Genomic DNA, 19,711 nt, shown 5'->3' with positions numbered 1-19,711 from the left:
TAGAAGTGTGGAAGTCGTAAGAGATTGGGTCAGCACCGCCTTGACGCGCGAAATGCGGTTTGAGGCGAACAACATGGAGTATCGCTGAGTGGTGCTGTCGACGCCGAGGCGACACGGTATCGTCCGGAATGGCCTCATAGTTCACTAACGCGGCGTAGCACTTTGTAGGGTCCAAAGTATCTACTAAGCAGCTTCTCAGACAACCCCTGGCGACAGATTGGAGTCCACACCCTGGCTTCTTCTGCGTGTTGAGTAAGTTGTTCGGCGTCGGAAGTAAGTGATGCGTTGGCGTCGTGCGGGAGCATATGCGTCTAGCGTGGTCTGGACCTCGCGCCCGTAGATAAGACGGAACGGTGTGGATCGTGTGGTTTCTTGAATGGCGGTGTTGTACGCGAATGTATAACGTACGGCAGGACTTGATCCCATGTTTTATGCTGGACGTCTACATACATAGACAGCATGTCAGCAATAGTTTTCGTTTAGCCTGATGATAGGCAGTCGCCTTGCGATGCTGCGTGCAGCTCAGCTTGAATATGTCCTCTATTATTTAGGCTGTACAGGCAGTTACTCTGTCGGTGATGACATGTGATGTGGCACCATGTGTGAGGACTATGTGATTTATTAAGAAGTGGGCAACTTCGTAGGCCGTGGCACGTTGTACATGCAGCTACCGTCTCGGCGTAGCATGTTAGATAGTCTGTGGCGAATATAATCCACTTGTTTCCGCTGGCTGATAAGGGAAAGGGTCCCAGAAGATCTATGCCGATTTGATTAAACGGCGCGCTAGGTTGTGCGATGGGTTGGAGTAACCCCGCGGGCTTTAAAGACGGCGATTTCCTGCGTTGACACTCACGGCAGTTTTGCACGTAACGCTTGACCGTGATAGAAAGTCTGGGCCAGTAGTACGTCTGGCATACTCTTGCAAGAGTGCGTGAAAATCCCAGTTGTCCAGACGTGGGCTCATCATGGCAGCCTAGAAGAATGTCATCACGGAGGGCGGCAGGTACGACCAGTAGATACTCTTTGTCACTGGCTACTCGAGTTTTTCTTGTAGAGGACACCCTTTCGGAGGCAGAAGGTCGAGAGACTGCGAGAAATGTGTCGTGGGATTGTAACAATATATACAGGGTGTCCCAGCTATCACGCAGCACGATTAAAAAAAAAAAAAAGGAATGACGTTAGGCGAAGCAAACCTAGCGCGTATTGTTTCCAGTACAGTGGAGTAGCCGCCAGTAATTTTTTCGTCACTGAGATTTAATTAGGTAATTGTAATTAATTATCTAACTCGAGAAGTACTGTCCTAATTATCAAAGTGTCAATGAGAAAAGTGTAGAGCACCATGAAAAACTACCGATACAGCTTTCTGTTGCTCGATAGGTGCTACATAAATGTGTTTTTCTGCGTGTGAAAGAAGCCCGCGAATACACGCAGAATTGCCGCGCGACTGGCCGCTCGAGGCACTTTCCTTCAGGGCGCAGTTAATTTTCGTAATGGGCAACCAGCTCAGAGCACACCACCATGTGTTAAGGTTGGTTTCTGCTTGTCATTGCTCTATATTTAGACTAGCCCCACAATTATTTCGGCTTGTTTATCGGCTTCTTAGCCGGGCTTCACTTAGTCGGCACGGTGAGACGCTATAAATCGTTAGACTTTAAAACAGACGTCGGTAATAGAAGCGACATAGAGACGAATCTGAGCATCAAGTCACACTGTAGCAAACGCCAAAGATGCCTATCGGAAGACATCCGCTGGCGTAGCAAATCACAGATTACGTGTTTGTATAGCGAAATGCGGTATACCCCATTTTGTGCCTTTATATGAACTTAGTATCGCTCGATTTATATCTGTGCGCACGACCCAAACATGTAATGGACCCATGCTGCGCTATCGCTACCGCGTTAGATGCGACAAGCGTGATGAGAGTTTCGACGAATTCACATCTTTACGCATTCGCTGCGATAAAATACAGCGACCGTCAGCAACTTCGATCTGTGATATCCGCTTACGTTTCGACTTCGGGGAAGCTCCGGGTCACGCCTCCTTTACGTATCGGGGCTCGCAACCTGTCGGGAATTAAAATCAGGAAACGTAGCCCAAGCAAACGTATTCTTAAAGCACTAAAATTATAGGATGCTTAGAAACTTCTGCCACATGCTTCTTCAGGTAATGACACTAGCAATCGCCACTCCCCCTCCTCATCCTCCTCTCTCGCTCTCTTTTTCTTTTCTTTTGTGCGCAGTATTGGGAATAAGCGCGCTTCTTCCGAACCTGTCCGAGCGCGTCACCGATGCTTCTGACGTGTACTGTTGCTATACAGCTCTTGGCGCGAGAGATGATACGTGAGCAGATCGAAAAATTTCTCGACAGAAGTGAGCGGTGTTTAGTGGACTGCTTGTGCTGGCTGCACATAAGAACGGCTTCATCGCTCAAATATTCCAAATAAGAACGGGTTTACCGCTCAAACATTCCAAATAGACAATCGAGAGGAAAAGGGTAAGTGGAGGCGACTGCAACTTTCGCCAAGTACCTCGTAACATTAGGAGAATGCAAGCGAACCAGGCTTCTCCTCCCGCGCCTGTAGCACGCGAAATATCAAGCTAATAAAAGGCCAGACAAAGTGTGGCTGCCGATTAGAATCACACTCTGATTTTGCGCGTTGCGCGCAGCTGACGCTAGTGAGCAGGCCAGCGATAGTGAGACCACGTAAAGTGTGTGAAGGCCAGCGCGCATCAAACCAAGATATGGAGCAAGGAAAAAAGAGAAGTGAAAGCCGCGCAAGCATATGACGGGCGCGAGCTCTGCACATACGAAAGTGGTTAAAGCCAGGGGCTGCTGATATTACTACACGAAAGAAAAAAAAAAAAAAGGAAATCACGGACAAACGTCGTAAGTAGGGCAATGCATAAAGGGCGCGAACGTATACGCATAGTACAGGTGATCAATTCTTGCAGCAAAGCATCTGCCGTCTTCGACTGGAGACGAACGTGTATGCAGTAGTGACAACGGCAATGCATAAACAACAGGCGAGGAGGTGGAGGAGAAGGGTGAGAGCAGCAGCAGCAAGGACTGCTGCTGCTGCTTGCTGCGGCGGCGTGGTGAGAGTCGTCGCAACGCTCGAAGGTGGCGGAGAGCGAGGGCGGAAGAGGGGGCGATCGGGGAAAGGGCACGTCGACGGAGGGCTGCTACCGAGGGTGGCGAGGAGGCTGTCGTACTTAAGCCATCCTTGAGCGGGAAGCCGCGCCGTTTTTGACATATCAGCCGCTGCTGCAGCCGGGCGCGGGCCAGCAGCCGACCGCAGGTGAGGGAAGGCGCGTCACAGACCGCGGCGAGACCCCCCGACGCCGCACACCGCTATCCGGCGTCATCGCCTCAACCGCGCGTGCCGTCTCTTTCTTCTTCCTCGTGCTGGAAGCGCCGGCCTCCTGGTGCAGAGTCGCCGGCGGAAGAGACGTCTCGGAGGAGATCTCTTGCTTTCCCCGTCCGGACCCACGCCGCGGCGAGAGCTAGCGACGGTGCCGCCGAGTGCCTGCGGTCCTTCTGTGCGAGCGGGCAACGCGTGGTGTGCGTGTGAGGCGTTGAGCGGTGCTGGGACGCCGCGCCGATCGGTGGTGACTTGAACCGGCGGAAGGCCTGCGCCTGCCATGTCGTCGACCAAGAGCAAGATCTGCCTGGGCGCCTTCTCGGCCATCTGCAGCATCGTCCTGCTCGTCGGAGTGCTGGGACACATCTACTTTCCCACCATCATGCGCGGCAAGGTCGCCCAGGTGAGTGACGCCAGTGCGCAAGCGTACGAAGAGGGTGACGGGGACTGATACTGGATACGAAACAGGCAACGTGTAGACGTATATCAGTACGCATTACCCCAGTAGATTGTGTGAAGCACGACGAATAATCTCCTTCCAGAAGGTGCAACACAGTTTCACTCGATGAAAAGTTCGACATCAACGGTATGGGCGTTTGCATGAACTGTAAAATCATCTCATGCGCTTTGATAACCATTGAAACCGCAGGAATGAGTTAGTCAGCAGGAAGACTGCAAGATTTCTAATGGCGGCTGCATGGCAAGCAGTGATCGCCCAACGGTCGTGGGTCTCGCTCAGTAGCTTGTCAATCTTAGCGGAGTCATTGGAATGAGAAGTTCGAGTAGTACAACGGCTCGATAATGCAGTCCTTCATAGAATGTTAGAATAGCTTTCACCACTATTGACCGAATGTTAACGGACATTATCTTAATTAGACAGGTAGCGCTATTTATTTTATCTGAAAGAACTGTTCCTTTCATCGCTAGCATGGAAGGACTGGCTCTTGGTCTTGCACTTCGCCTGTGTCACTCCACCAGAAGCGTCAATTACTGCGCTATTGATTCCATGGTGGCAAAAAATAATGCGAAACTTGACATCCAACTTTGTCTATTTCTTTTACTACATGTTTAGAAGTCCCGTTGTCTTCATTCGCGCTGTTTCGTCACGACCACAGCCCAATGCCATGTTGTAGATACAGTTACGACGCCACGGAAGCATGCGTTGCCGGGACCAATTCGGAGAAAGTATCGCGATACACTTGACTGCGTGGTAACAATACGACTAGTAATATCTGTGCGCGGCGTTTAACACCTGAAGAAACGCTCGGATGGAAGTGTAGCGAGAACAGCCACCGGACTGGCGCTTAATTTTACCACGGGCCAGAACCTCGGGAGCGAATGTGAACTCTGCAGGTCGGTTTTAATCTAATCTCCCGGAAGTCGGAAGCCGCAGACCCTTTGCACTACTGCGGGAGACCTGTGCTTTAATTTGTCTTCGGTTGTAAACAGTGCTTTCCCCCCTTCCCGTTATCGCTGGTGTGTTAACATTTGTAGGGTTCCTTGCGTCGTCGTGTGCATGTTCTCCCGAGGAATCGCCCTTCTCATCACAGCAGCCTCTGTTAACGAATAGGAAACTTGGTTTTATGACAAGGCAAGTTAAGGGCATGTCTTGCTGACGAAACACGTCAGGGTGTTCTAGCTTACTTGCGCTAAAATTTTATTCAAAAAAAAAAAAAAAAAGGTGCACTATACGCAGGCGCAACTATATCAGTATTGTTCACTGTCCTTTTGAGCAACTTAGTTGTTTTGACAGCAGCCTCTATAATTCATTATTTAAGATTTTCACTAGCTTTCTAAGTATTCATTTAAGGATTTGCATTTAAAGTGAGAAGTTGCAAAGTGATTTGAGAAATATTAATTTTTTTTCCTTGAAAATAGATATTGTCCGTTTAAGAAGTACCACGTGATCAGGAGCTGGCTCGCAGCTATATTTCTGCCCCATCGGGTACTGCCACCATACAAGTTTCTAATGAAATTTACATTGCACGCAGCCAAAACGTATACGGGGTGATCACATTAAAATTTTCTGGAATTCTTAAAAATCGCCTGTGGCAGATATGAATATGCTAATTACTGTGCTTGAGCTTGATTATTGGAAGAGGCGGACATTACTAGCACAAGAAATTGAAACACACATTCAACTGATTAAAACATGCACTAATTAATTACTTCGATCCTAATTACTTTATGGCCCATAATGCAATTTAGGAATTGTAGCCGGTGAGTTTGCAAGACGTATCCACTTGAAACTCCAGGATGACACCATATACTTTCGCCAAATATGTGTGCAAGTATATGACATTGAAAACTGTATTACCCATGGATCAAGAATACATTTCGGTGCACGTCGAAAAGAGACGCGCAGTGGACTTGAGGCCGATTTATGCTCCAGACACCCATCGCGCGCCAGCCGCACCGCGCACCTGTGCGGTAATGCGAAAAATTGCACATATCGAACACTTGTGCACAAATTTCGGTTTACACTGTGTAAACCGAAATTTGTGCACAAGTGTTAGATATGTGCAATTTTTCGCACGACCGCACACGTGCGCGTGGTGAGGCTGGCGACGAAGAAATGCGACACAGCGCTATGCCATCGACCACTGCATCTAATAAACCTTCAGCTGGTACAAAGGTCTCGCTGGCGTTCCGCACCTTGGTTGCGCGAGAGCAAGATGCCACTAGTGGAAAAATCCGAGTTACGAAAACTGCTGAGAGAGCGAGAATACTTTTACTTTTAAAACTAGCGGAAGAGTCAAAGAAATCAATTCGGTTTAATAAAAGAATGATGCGCTTTGACGGCGTATATTTCTTGCGGTGACGATATTTATGTCCGCTCATTGTTCCGTTGCGTGATTCCGCAGACCGGTGCCTCTGTAGCGGTAGTACAGATGGCTATACGCATACTCAGAGTCGTTATGTGTTGTGTCGTGTTTAGAGCCTTGTGGGGCAATGAAGTAGTTTCCATGAAACGGTAGTCGGCCGAAGACCTCGAGAGAATCCGCTTCGTTGGTAAAAACACATCGTTTTGGTGTTCATCCAACTTTTGCATTGGAGCTTTCCCGGAAATGTAAGCGACTGATCTTTGCCGATTAGTAAATGAGGCTATCCGAGAAAAATAACCCGAGTTACTCATGAGAACAGCGAGCAATGCTGTGTCGTTTGCGTTCGCGTAGCGGGCGCACCTGCTTTTTTTTAAATCCTTTAGTAATCTACTGTTTGAATAAGATGGTTATGTAACTGAGTAATAAGAGCAGGAACTGAATGTTGGTAAGCTCGCGAGATACGTCTGTAAATACGCATGAATATTTCCGCGCATTGCATGTGCAAGTGCAGTTTCGGGAGATTCTGCCTACCGATATCGCAGCAGACATTGCGAATATCGCAACAGGCAGGAGGTGGTATGCATGCAGTAGTGTGTGCCGTCAGTGAGGGATTTCCCAACGTTGAAACGCGCACTTCCAGTCTATGCAGGGTTCGCAGTGGTATACTGTTGCCGGTACTAAAATACGCTTATAACGTCGATTTTCTCACGTTCCCGGAAATTTCGGTGACGTTGCGAGAAACAGACTACGGGAGACGGGAAGGGGTGAGCCCGCATAGATCGTGATAAGTGTATGTGCGGCCTATGTGTAATGATAGTTCACGACCCATAATTTATATAATGTAGAAACCTCTCAGCGTTACCGCCAATTCCACGGCTTCGAACAACGGCCACCTCCGCAAGCACGACTCGGTAAAGATACCGCGCACGCAAGCTAACGCCTGGTTGGGCGAGTATACGATATATAAAAGAAATGCCTCGAAGTCGGCGCAGCTGAGTGAGTGGCACAGCGACGAGTATATGCGTATAGACTGGGCCATCTGATCTTAGAAATTTATCGGCACGGACAGTTCACGGAGCAGAAAATGAGGCATGCAGGATTTTGGCATGCAGTACTCAAACTTACAAGGTCCTAACACAACACGGATTCAACTGCACCGTGTTACCCGCACGATAGATCTTGTTTTCCGTCTGGCAAAATGCAGCAGGTGCATTACCTGCCCGCGGGGTCCACATATAGGCCAGTATAGATTACCCTATTACCCCTGCCGGACAACCATGTAGAAGTAAAGTTCTTACTCGATCAAGCTCGGCTTCTATATTGCAAGCCGCTCTAAGTGTTCTCTTCTCAACGGTTCTACGTGTATTCGCATAAAAAATGTGAACTTCCCCTTTTACGTAGTCTTAGATTATCTAATACTTGCCACTCCCGCGCACCTAAAACGCATCTATCACTCATCGCAGACGATAACATGACAACATGTAGATAGTGAAGTTGTTTACTTCATTTGCTTTCTATGCGGTGTTTATTTCTAGGCAGACACGACGAGTGATTGCACAGAGGCGAGGTCCCAGCTTTTCCGGGTGGTCGCGTTGAATGAAGTGGCAATCCTCTTTCCACGGCCTTTCTTCCTCGCTATACGCAGACGGTTCCTTTGATATACGAGTTTTCGTGACTCACCACCAGTTCCGCCAGCCGTCGCTCTGGTAATCTTTTGATTGCTTTTATAACGCCTGGCGCTTTTGTGGCCTATTAATATTTATTCCCGAGACCCTGCGGGTAGGCCGTAGCGAGCGGCGAATTGGTAACGCAGTCACATTAAATGAGAGCAAACACAGAGATACAGTGCAACTATATACACGTGACAATTTGCCGCTATCCGAAAATAGAGCGTCAGTATATAGAAGCAATGAGGACATAAAAAAAAAGGAATTAAAAATCGAGCAACTGGATATACTGCTGTTGTGCTCAATGGAATATTACGCAGTTCGAACAATCCATACGCTCTCTACCTTGAGCGTGTTCTGTGGTTTAGGAGGAACGAATATGAGCGTCTTATCAGCACGAAATACCGAGGCATAGTACTTGCATGTTTGCTGGTGTAGGGACGCACATTTCAAACAAAAGCAAATATCGAATAATACGTCTAAAGGAAATGCTTCGTGAATCGATGGCTCCGGTCCACTTGGTCTTCGCTCAGAGTCGTTAGTCCTTTCACATCACTTTAACCGAGCGAATAAAATACTGAACCTAATGAAATGCTGATAATAGAGTGAGCACAGGGCCAACACTGCGGGTAACAGCGCGGACTCTGCGCAGAGCGCGCACTCAGCGTTCAGAGCACTGGCTGTCCTGACCGGTGTTTTGAAGGAGCCTCGTTTAATTTGAGTCCTGCGCGGACGCTTATGCTTTATGTAAACAATTCTTGGAAGAGCTAAAGGAATGACAATTATTCGTCTTTCTGCGGACGTATCAGTATAGCACTGGCCACTTTCGAATGCGAGCATAAAATCTCTCATGGCTCGAGTTTTACTGTTGTTAATTACGTAATACTCCAAAGGAGAACGCCGGCTGAAACAAAGGTAAGACCAATAAATAAATAAATAAATAAATAAATAAATAAATAAATAAATAAATAAATAAATAAATAAATAAATAAATAAATAAATAAATAAATAAATAAATAAATAAATAAATCATCGAATTCCTAGTATCTCAGTACATATTCAACCGGATGTGCTGCGGTTTGAGGACGACCAGAGCGAGATGCTCATTTTGTTTTGCTGCGGCGAGCCATATGCAAGCGTGCACTGTTTTTGTAGGACGTGACATCGCGCTGTGGACGAACGAACGCGTAAGCTACGATAACCCTTTCCGCGCGTCTGCAGAAAAACAGCTCGTGCAGGCCTTCAAAGCAATATACTGCTGCGCGTGCCGACAGTTAAGCGCAAGGCAGTGGTGCATGAAAACACGTGCGTCCTCGTAGGCGCGCGCGCATCTGAGGAGGGGCGGTGCTCACTACTACGACAGCGCCGCGAGCGACGCCCCGAAGCGATGCCGCCGGCGTTGTGGAGCAGCACACAAGCGGCGTAAGCCTTTTGTTGGCAAAGTCAGGCAAGAGAAGGAGCGTGCCACAGAACTGCGTGTTCCTCCGCGACACCATTTCCTTCCTCACAAAAATTGACGAAAAAAACAAAACAAAGTCAGCGAATTTTTCTTGCAGAAAGAGCGTACATGTGAAGCAAATGTCCTATTTACAAAGAATAATGTTGTGCTGCGGCCGCCAAATGGCTACCTACATAATATCTTGCGTCACCGCTGTTTTTGAAGCTTGAAGCTCACCCCTGCACTTCGTGTCACACAACCTTCTTAATCGCACACAAATAGCTGCGATATATACACGGTGTTTCAACTAGATTACTAAGGGATTAAAAAATTAAGCAGGGTGCGCGAATGCAACCGACACAGCAATTTTTGACGAAATAAGTAGGTTTAATAGTTCGGCGTACTCGATTCGTTGATGAGCACTTTGTTATTGGGGTGCGTGACTCTTAACCCAGTTTTACTAATCACAGATATTAAAGAATAGCTAAAAATTAAGAAAAGAGGTTTTTGTAATCAAGGTTACTGTCTGCCTCTATTACGTTGTAAGTTTTGCAACGTACGAACATTGCATCAACTTTTTTTTTTTTTTTTGCAGGCGCCATGAAACAGCCAACACACTCGTATTAAGACTAAGAGATGTGTGTACGAGTTAACAAGGTCGTTTGTTTACCATAAAGATACAGGCTTATAATAACGAACGCTCACCAAGCGTTGCAGCATAAGAGCTGCTCAAAAACGGTTAGGCCAGTGATAAGCAGTCATTACGAAGGACACACGTCTCGAATGCAATTCCGAATGCACTAGCTGTTGGGACGCCGCGTGGAGTTGACACGCGTAATGCGTATAGCTCGACCTATACACGAGGCCGTATCGACGACCGCCTTTCTGTTTAGGTTGCGAGGAAAATTCAGCTTTATCGCTGCTTCCGCGTCGAAAGCTTCTGTGAGCAGCTGTACACATTTGCGGCAGCCATCTTCCACACGCTAGCTGGAGCAGTTGGCTGACTATAAGCTGTAAGCTAGGCGGCGTGACGAAGCGCTTTGTGGGTGCATTGTGCGCTGTAAATGTTTACAAATGCGTAGTGTAAGCACTGTCAATATTGTACAGTTTTTTACGAAACGGCGCGTTTCACCTCGGCTCGTTTCTCGGCCAGAGAATTGTGGACGATATATAACACACCGTTTAGAAAAACGTCGACCACTGAAAAAAAAAAAAAAAAAAAAAAGGAAGGTGTGCGTATAAACATCACCTGTAATACAAGCATAGCTCAAGATTGCGTGATCGCACTCTGTTCTCATTCAAACATTTATCTTGCCATTCTATATAATGAGTTTACTACATATTTGTCCATGGACTGTCATAAACAATTTGGTCTATTGTCTCTAATCGATTGCTTGAGTGTTTTAAACTATTGTTTTAAATACAGGTTTAGACGCCGTTTGTCTGCACGGTTAACATGTAGACAAGAAAGTTGGAAGGCGATTCAACCTTTAGTTGACGTCGATCGAAGACAATGACTTCATGAGCGAGTTGGGCGTGAGAATGGGGCGGAGTCACTGCGCACGGTACTCTATTACGTCATCCCTCACGTGACGGGAGTAGGAGGAACGTCCGACTGCTTAAATTTTTTTTTTATTGCACTATATATGGGATGGACCTACATTTTTAGACACATTATAACCACGTGAACGGCCCGCATTTTTAGACTGCACGTACCCTCGGGAACGGCTTTAACCTGCGCTATATACCTTCGAGATGATTGGGCCAGATGTTTAGACGACACAATCTCTGGGATCGACCCACGGAAGAGGCTAGAAACACACATACCAGATACGGAGTTGCTCGCTAAGGAAGACATTGTCTTTGTAATAGAAAATAGATTGCGAGTTAGTGGTATACGACATTTGTACTCAGTCCCCATATTGTATAGAACTGTGTTCGTGAATTCTGTGTTCTTAAGCCATGCATGTATTGTTTGCACTTTTGCTAAGGCTTGCGCCCTACTTTTGCTGGGAGATTGACAGTCCTCTGTATACGTGTACCCGTCTGCTGCCATCTATTTATTTATTTATACAGTTTCCTACAGCGCCCTTCTGGGCATCAGTGTAGGGGAAAGGTATGAAACATGGACTGTAGACAGGCGGTGCAATATACAAAATACATCCAGAATGCAGATGAAAGATAAGCGATGCAACAGTTCAATGATACACAGATGGACAATAGACAAATACAACATACACAATAAAGCTCGCTCGTGTTTGTCGCTCGTTTCAGTCCCGTTGGTAAACGCGCCTATACGAGGCGAGGCGGTTGCCGCCTCGTTGTAAGCCTCTTGGCTTCTCTACCACGCTGCGTGGTTTTGATGAGAGGAGCGTTGCGCCGGCACGACAGCCGCCGATTGGGAACGGTAGCCGCGCGCAGCTTGCTTGTCCACAATGCGGGGCAGGGAAACGGAGAAACAGGGAGTAGCGGTCGCTGCCACTTCTCTCTCGGAAGGGGAGGGAGGGTGTACGCCCTTGGCACTGCTGGACCTGAATGCAAATGCGAACGCTCGCGTGCGCCGGGACGCGGCACATTAGAGTCAAGGGAGACATCCACCACTCACTGGGTTACGACATTCGCGCGGGCGCCGACCTTTGCGCTTGCGCGGTGGGAGGCTTGTTTTATAACGCGGAGGACCGCGCTCCCGGGAACAGCTCTGCGCGGGAAAGGTGTCGAAACAGCGCTATGTGGCGCAGCGTAGTAAAAAAAAAAAAAAAAAATAAATAAAGCAAATGCTTTCCGCCAGGACTTATTACGGTGCAGCCACGTAAGAAATTGGCCTGCTTTTATGGCGGTTGTGGACAAAAAAAAATGTGGTTAGGAGCAAGCATTTTCTTTGGCTGCGTGAATTCTGCTTTCGCAAAGTCGAGACGGATTCCCTCAGGAGCGGTTGAAGGCTATTAAGACGGACGGCAACTTTTTCTTTCTTTCTTTCTTTCTTTCTTTCTTTCTTTCTTTCTTTCTTTCTTTCTTTCTTTCTTTCTTTCTTTCTTTCTTTCTTTCTTTCTTTCTTTCTTTCTTTTTAAAAAGTTGTCGCAGTTTCACCTGAAAGGCGAAGCATCAATTGCGATAGCAAATTTGAAGAGAGCTATACGGAGTAATGATAGCAGCTTTATCAGCTGTATAAACTTGGACATGCAGCAGCACCGGCAACACGCAGAACTGTTGTCGACGCCGTCGGCGTTTTGCCCGCGTTCGCTCAAAATGCGTGCGGCGTTGGTGACTGTTGCCGGAGCCTCTGATATAAACAGGCACTTGGTGCCGCAGCTAAACGTCACCTCCTTCCCCCCCCCCCCCCCCCCCCCCCCCAAGGCCTTTCGCACGTCAGAAGAAGGCGCGTTTGCTCAACACCCTCTAGAAAAATGTGACTAGAGGGTGTTCGTTTGCTCTACATATATGGTGATTGTAGAGGAGGAAAGAGACGCCTACTTCTGCAGCCCTTAAGGGAGCACAGCGCAGAACGCGCGTTTGTTCTCCGCCGTGCGTTCACTCCCCGTGAAAGCGCGCGTCCCTCGCGCCCTTTCACTCGCACATACAGCGTTCGGCGCGCGGCGACGATTTCATCTCCATTGACGTCATACGGAACCTCACGGCGACGGCGACGGCAGAAATCTGCTTTTGAGTGTCCATATAATTGCTATCGCAATAAAATAAAGACTTGAGTAATCCGATCTGTAGGAAAAGCTAGCACCTGCTATGATCGTATTTAGTCGACATTGCGTAACCACGTTGTTGCATGTTGGTGTACGTTGTCGCAAAGCTACAAACTTAGGTTCCTGGGCCAACCAACCATCCATGGTCACTTGCATTGTCAAACCATCCATTGTCAAAGGAAAGCTTTCATTGCTGTGAAAGATTTATTTATACGGATATGTGCTCAGGCAATTATTTTCTCCCTCTCCCTTTCTCTATTGTATGTGTTAGTGCTTATGCGGGGCAAAGTGTAATTTTTTATTATCTCGTTTCATTTAATTCTTTGAGCAAACTCACGTTTTGCCAATAAGTGAAATCGAGTATACCCGGAAACGGTGTTGCTTGCAACCTCTCCGGATGGACATCATCTTAATCCTACCTGCCTCGCTTTACATCTGACTGTTCGGGTCGATGAAACAAATGAGCGAACTTAAAAACGGGGAAAAAGTTGCGGCGCGGCTCATATAAGCTCTTTGCACTTCTTATTGCACCGAATAAGCGGCTATTTGCGGTAATGTCGCGTTATGAAGGCCTCTAGCGCGCACTGCATGCTAGCGAACGCTGTAGATGCAGCTTTGAAAAACCGATACGCACTGCAAAGCCCTACAAGCATTGTCTGCATACGTAAAGAATTGTTCCTTCGAGGCGAAGCGCCGTTTGTACTCTAGCCGCGGTTGGCCGTATACCTTCTGCGTCTCTTCGTACTCAACACAGCTGTCGTTCGGATGCTCCATCTGTGGTCTGGCGCGAACGAACTTTGTGCTGTCTTCATCGCTCAGTAGGTCGTTGTCGGTGTGCATGGCCGAGATAATTGGATCTTACTTTTCAGGCCAACATCGTGGCACTTCGCAGCGAACTGCGCTTCTTAAAAGAGCTTATGGTTGTTCGTAGCTCGACAAACTGTTTTGCCCTCTTGGGGCACTACTACCTCATTTTATTCAATTAGTTTAAAGTAACGACCCCCCCCCCCCCCCTCCCCATTTTTTCATATAGAAGCTTCGACGAACAGAGTGTAATGATAGGAAAGCCTGGACTAATTATCGCGTCGATATCACCGAAGTCGACTGCACTTGACATGTGGCCCTGCGGCCGCTATTCCCTACACAATACGAGGTGCAGTGTCGTGCGGGTGAGCGTGCAGTGAGGCGCACATAAAAGAGCGACCGCAACGGCTGCGCGCTTCTATCTGAGGCAAACAAATGCGGTGTGTTTTCTAACGTGCGTCGTGGATGGTATGCATTGTGACGACGCCGCATGACACCCGTCAACGACAGAGTGTGCGTATATGCGGTACAGTGACCGTACAATTGCAAACGGCACTGCCTTCTCGCCTTGTGCTGCAGCGCGCTGCACTGTTTCCTAGCGCTGTTGCCCGAGACAGAGAACAGTTTCTGCTCGAACACGAGACAGCGTACATAGCTCAGAACGTGCGAGCGCATTGTTAGGTTTTCATCAATGAACGATGGAAGGACATTTTGGTGTGGTGCACTCAGTACGCACATTTTGTATACTTTGACTGACAGCCTACTGAACGCGCCGAAATAGATCAGTATTAGAATTCCTCTAGAGAAAATGGGAGTTAGAATGTATGAGAACGAAGGTGAAAAGGCAGCACCAGCAGAACTCTTTCTGCGTGTCTTTCCTATAAGTGCTGTTTTATGAGGCAATAATCGCGAGTTGTCGCACTCTCGCAGTGCGGTAGGCAACAATTTTATGACCAGAGAAGAAACCAAAGCTTTATTTTATGCCTATCGCGCGTGCTACCCAATCTGACGAACAGCGCGACAGAATTGAACGCTTCGCTTACTTCATACTGAAGAACGGGAGTTCGTCCACGTCGGCCGCCACTGCGCGGCTTCGATTCGCTGACCCAACAAAAATTGCGTCTCTTCCTGTTTTCTTGCTAAGAAAATCTGTCGCGACAGCTTATTTGTTCGGTGTACCGATTTTAATTTGACATGTCAGGAAGTTTTCATCAGCTGCTTCCGTGGAGTGCGGGATCAGAAGGTGGACGCTTTGCTGCGCGAATTTTTCCTTCCGTGAAAAGCGCGTCGGCGAGCGCTGCCGGCTGGGCGTGGCTGCAGTTTTATTGCCTATCAGATTCCCCATATCTAGCGCGTAGCAGTGGCAGCACTCGTAGCAGTGTATTACGCTCGTTCGCTTAAATATGCACGCTGTCAGTCAAGGTCGATGCACCTTGTATGTTTTCCTGAATAGTCTTCCCAAGACGCAAGTTCAGAGGGAGAGATTGCGCATTAGTGACTTATCCGTGTATATACGTTAACGGGCTTCGGTTCAAAGGTACAGTCGGCTTCATAAGTTTACCGTCGGCGGGATCCGCGAGGAAGTTCAATTTCCCAGCAGTTTATCTGTGACCGTAGCCTGGAAAACCGTACGGCGTTTCAACAAGCTGAAAATAAATACGAATACCAAGCTGGGACGTGTCCATTCCACAGAAAATATTCACCATTTTGTCGTGCGGTCCATACGCGTTTGACGCCGACCGTACGTATTCGACTTCGTCGGGCAGAGGGCATTGCCGGCCCCACGGACTTGAATTATTCACTGCACTCTATAACGTTTCTCAGTAACTTCTTGGGATAATGAATTGGTAGAAAAACGTATCTCTTTGTGCAGCTCTTCCGAGTAGGCGCTTAAAATGCCTGGCTAGAAAATATTCATGCCGCAAGGAAAAAAAAAATTGTCTTAACAGATATGTTAGCTGAGACGCAACAATTGGTTCATTTGCTGAATGGCCGGGTGCAAGGAGAGAGGGCGAGTCCCCCTTTGATGAAATTTGCATTCAGCGGATTGTATAGGAAGAGCTCCGGGCGGAGAACATATTTTACGTTGTGTGCGTGACAATACAATCTTAACAGTTTTTGAATTTACACAGCGACCAATTCTGTCCCGTCTCATCTACGGGGGTAGGGGCTTCGCTTTGTTTGGTATTGCTATTTTTCTTATTTTTTTGTGCGCTTCCAGCGCACGTACACATCATAGCCTGTATACTGCGCGTAAGCAAGTTCAAGTACTTGTCACGTACGTGGTTACGTCCCCAAATTTTATTTCGGGATTTTTAGTTTGTTTTTGTCATTACTTTTTTGTCTCATTCAATGTGTTGCTCTATCAGTTGTACAAGTCTCTGTGCTAGCCATCCCTGAAATAGCCGATTGTTATCATCGCATAATAAGCACACTGTATGCGACACTGTAGGCGATCGACGACTCGAATGCGTCCTAGGGAACTGGGGCGGGCGGCGAAAGCGAGTTCTGCTTTTTTCTCCGGGATGTGGGGCAGCATACGAGTGGCGTGTATAAATAGACATCCTGTAAAACTAAAGCTCGTCGCAGTCCCCTATATTTAGCTGCTTGCATGATGTAACGCACGAGCTATTCATCGTGTGAAAACGGACTAACCGATAGGGCGAACGCACTATTGTATCCACGGATGCCGTCGCGGCTTCGCCAGCGAACACTGACACCGCCTGTTTTCCGCTATAGTTCTGTGCCAGGCAGCTGGGTTGCACCGGTAGCAGCTGGTAGCATAGCCGCATTTACGCTTTAAGTTGCGACTGCAAAAACAGCACGTGGTTTTGAAAGCGGCAGTACCGCCGTATTTTTTACAATATAATAAAAAGAAAGGGGGTTTCTGGACTATGCGGATAACACGATTGCGAATGTTCAAGCGTACGAGTTTTTGGAGCAGGGCAACGTATGAACTATGACACAGCCAGAGAGAAATGATTCGGGTGTATTTATCGCCGAGTCACTGCACTAAATTTATTTTCGCGGTGGATAGCTTGACTTCCTTTGAACTAAATTTGGAGTTGTATTTGTCGTGAGTTATATTTATTGTTGTTTTTTCTTGTGATGTTTTGTATTTTCATCGATGACAGATTTTACTTCATTGTATATGCATATCTCACCATGAATTAATTAACAGCCCGTACGGGCTTACAGTATACTAAATAAATAAAAATAACTATTTATCACTCGGTGGAGCGTATTTACCTGAGGGTAAACGTATCACTCGAGTCCCTTGATACTTTGGTAGCATCAAAGGACTCTGGTATTACCTATACAGTAAACCACCGCTGAATACTAAATGTCTCGGTAACTTGGATCGCAGTCATTTCGCAGAGTATACGCTCGCGTGGGAACTGGCTTCGTTACTCGTTTATCGTCACGACAGTCATACAGCAGTACCCCAGGACGCCGTGCCCCCGGCACCGCGGTGCACGAGGAAGACTCGTTACGGGGCCGCGAAAGTATTGCTGCTCTCCCCACGTGGAAGTACTCTCGGCCACGCGTCGTGCCATGCGGACATTTAGAACGTCCGCGCAAACTGAGTTGCACGCTGAGTCCCCGTATACTTCGATATCGTACCCGGAAAGCAAAGATAAGGTGTGATATTTATCGGGATATGTGGGCGAACTCCTTCCATGCAGGAAGTTTGATCAAGCCGGTGCGGCCTTCGGCCTGTAGTACTATTCCCAGAGCGCTATAGCGAGGTGGTTTTCGGCTCGGGAAATGGTCGTGACCGTGGGAAATTTGTGCCCCGCTTCCATGTCAAGGCCGCAGAAGCTTTGTTTACAGGTTGTCACTCTGTATTATACGCACGCGCCCAGGCAGGGACGGGAGTTGTATAGCGGTACAGCGGTATACTGCGCAGTGTGTACGGTAACGTCATGTTGAAAGCTTTAATTACATATTCCTAAGCACAGAATTTGTCCACATGGAAGCGGTCCTTTGATATGACAAGCGGAAGACTTCCGTTCGTCTCTCTCACGTGACCGTGTACTTCTTGCCAATGAGAACGCAGATATCATTTGGACGTGTCACAAGCCACACGTCCTAAAAAAAGAAAAAAAAACAAACATTGCAAAGCTAGTATTATACAACACCGTGCTCGATGCTTGAGCAACAGCCATTGGCCATAGAAGCCACACTCGATGGCGTGATCGGATACTAGGTCAGGGTTTCCGGGCTCGAAATTAGTCGATCGCAATCAGGCCTCTGCGTATCGTGCTCTTTTTAATCTTGTGGCCGAGGGCAAAGGCACTTGCGTTTTGCCTACAGCTTCGTCTCACGATCTGATAGTGCGTACGCGGTCAAAAACCTGATCGTATCGCGTGCGTGTGTATTTTCCGTACAGTGCTTGTCGCATAATTCCAAGGTTGAAGCTCAGTTGGCTTCCATTCAGCGGCTGGTTAGCCTCAAAGAAGGCCCCATGATGTTGCCAAGAAACTCGACAGTATCTTTTCTGACAGAATGCAGACGCTTGTATACGGTGAAACAATTAATATCAAGAGGCACAAAATCGTTCAGGTTTAGATCCCTATCCGCCATGGTTGCTTAGTGGTTATGGCGTTGGGCTGATAAGCACGAGGCCGCGGGATCAAATCCCGCGGCCACGGCGGCCACATTTCGATGGCGGCGAAATACGAAAACACCCGCGTACTTTGATTTAGGTGCACGTTAAAGAACCCCAGGTGGTCCAAATTATTCCGGAGTCCCCCATTACGGCGTGCCTCGTAATTACATCGTGGTTTTGGCACGTAAAACCCTATAAGTTATTATTATTAGATCCCTTGCCTTCTAGAGCAGCAGCTCTCTGGTGCCAGATGAGCTGTCGAGTCCCTCTAGCAATGATAACGCTTGGAGTGATCAGCAGTCGTCGAACAAGGTTTGTCTCAGGCTTGGCTATGCTAGGGTACTTCTCTGACAAGTAGCTTCGGGCAGTTTTCCTTGCCCTACTTCGTCATGATGAGTGACTATAGCAAGGAGCGGTGCCAGGCGAAGCTGACAGAACGGCGAGGCTATACTTTATTCAGAAGCGCTTGACGTTCGATTATAAGCAGCCTTACATGGTAAAAAAAAGAAAAAGGAAGCGTGGAAATTATTTTTCAGTCTTGATATACGTATTATCACAGTTCAGGTTTAGGGATTTCTTGGGGACAATTAACAAGCGTTGTGATATATAGTTGAATTGGCGGGACCTTTTGAACTGGAATCGCGTAACGGTGGCGGTGGAACTGCACGCATAATGTCTGCATAATGTCTTTCTCTGAAAGATGCATTATACAGCGAAAAAAATTGTACGAGAATGCATGTTTTCAAAAGACCTCTCGTCTCTTGAAAACAATTGCGTAGGGAGTAGGAGAAGTAAAGGGTTCAGACGGTGCGACATTGTTGTAGAATGCATCTTCTCAAGGAGCATCTCACCTATAGACTAAGTAGACAGGGATATCGAATTTACGCTGACGTTTTGCAACATTGCAAATATAATTCCAGAGTCGTGGTGTTCTTGCATGTGTACAAGCCACCCCTAAAAAGCGATACGTCATTGAGAGCGATCAATACAGCAGTGGACTAATTCATCCATTAAACGGTTTCCAATTGTACGAAGTAATATTGCGCCATCCTTGATTGCTGTACTGGCGAGATGATACGTTCAACAAAAAACTGCAGTTCAGACGGTAGACAGTGTGCACCTATAGCCAAAAAACAAACTAAACGGACAAGGTTTGTAAGGCGATAATAATTAATAATTGGCAATTAAAGAAAGAAAGAAAGAGAAAGAATATAGCTGTTTATTTTATTAATTCTCTCTTTTCAGCACTCAAACCTTTAGCCGTCCTAAACAAGCCTAGCTTTCCACATGCACCAAGCCCTCCCAGTTG

General features: G+C 47.3%; 1 protein-coding gene across 2 annotated transcripts in view; it reads left to right on the top strand.

The window, feature by feature from the left end:
• The first annotated feature begins 3,228 nt into the window (after positions 1–3,228).
• The window catches only part of LOC119449614 (lysosome membrane protein 2-like), a 62,343-nt gene continuing 45,860 nt past the window's right edge, over positions 3,229–19,711 (top strand). For both annotated transcript variants that reach the window (XR_007466344.1, XM_037712826.2), the window contains exon 1: positions 3,229–3,764. Coding sequence is in view for 1 of the 2 variants with exons in the window: in XM_037712826.2 (XP_037568754.1) it covers positions 3,642–3,764 (123 nt within the window). In the remaining variant the exon portion in view is untranslated. The remainder of the gene's footprint in view (positions 3,765–19,711) is intronic.

The sequence above is a fragment of the Dermacentor silvarum genome, chromosome 4, assembly GCF_013339745.2.
Source record: "Dermacentor silvarum isolate Dsil-2018 chromosome 4, BIME_Dsil_1.4, whole genome shotgun sequence".
NCBI classification, from domain to species: domain Eukaryota; kingdom Metazoa; phylum Arthropoda; class Arachnida; order Ixodida; family Ixodidae; genus Dermacentor; species Dermacentor silvarum.
Note: the sequence above shows the minus strand (reverse complement) of the source record. Positions and strands in the feature narration are given on the sequence as shown.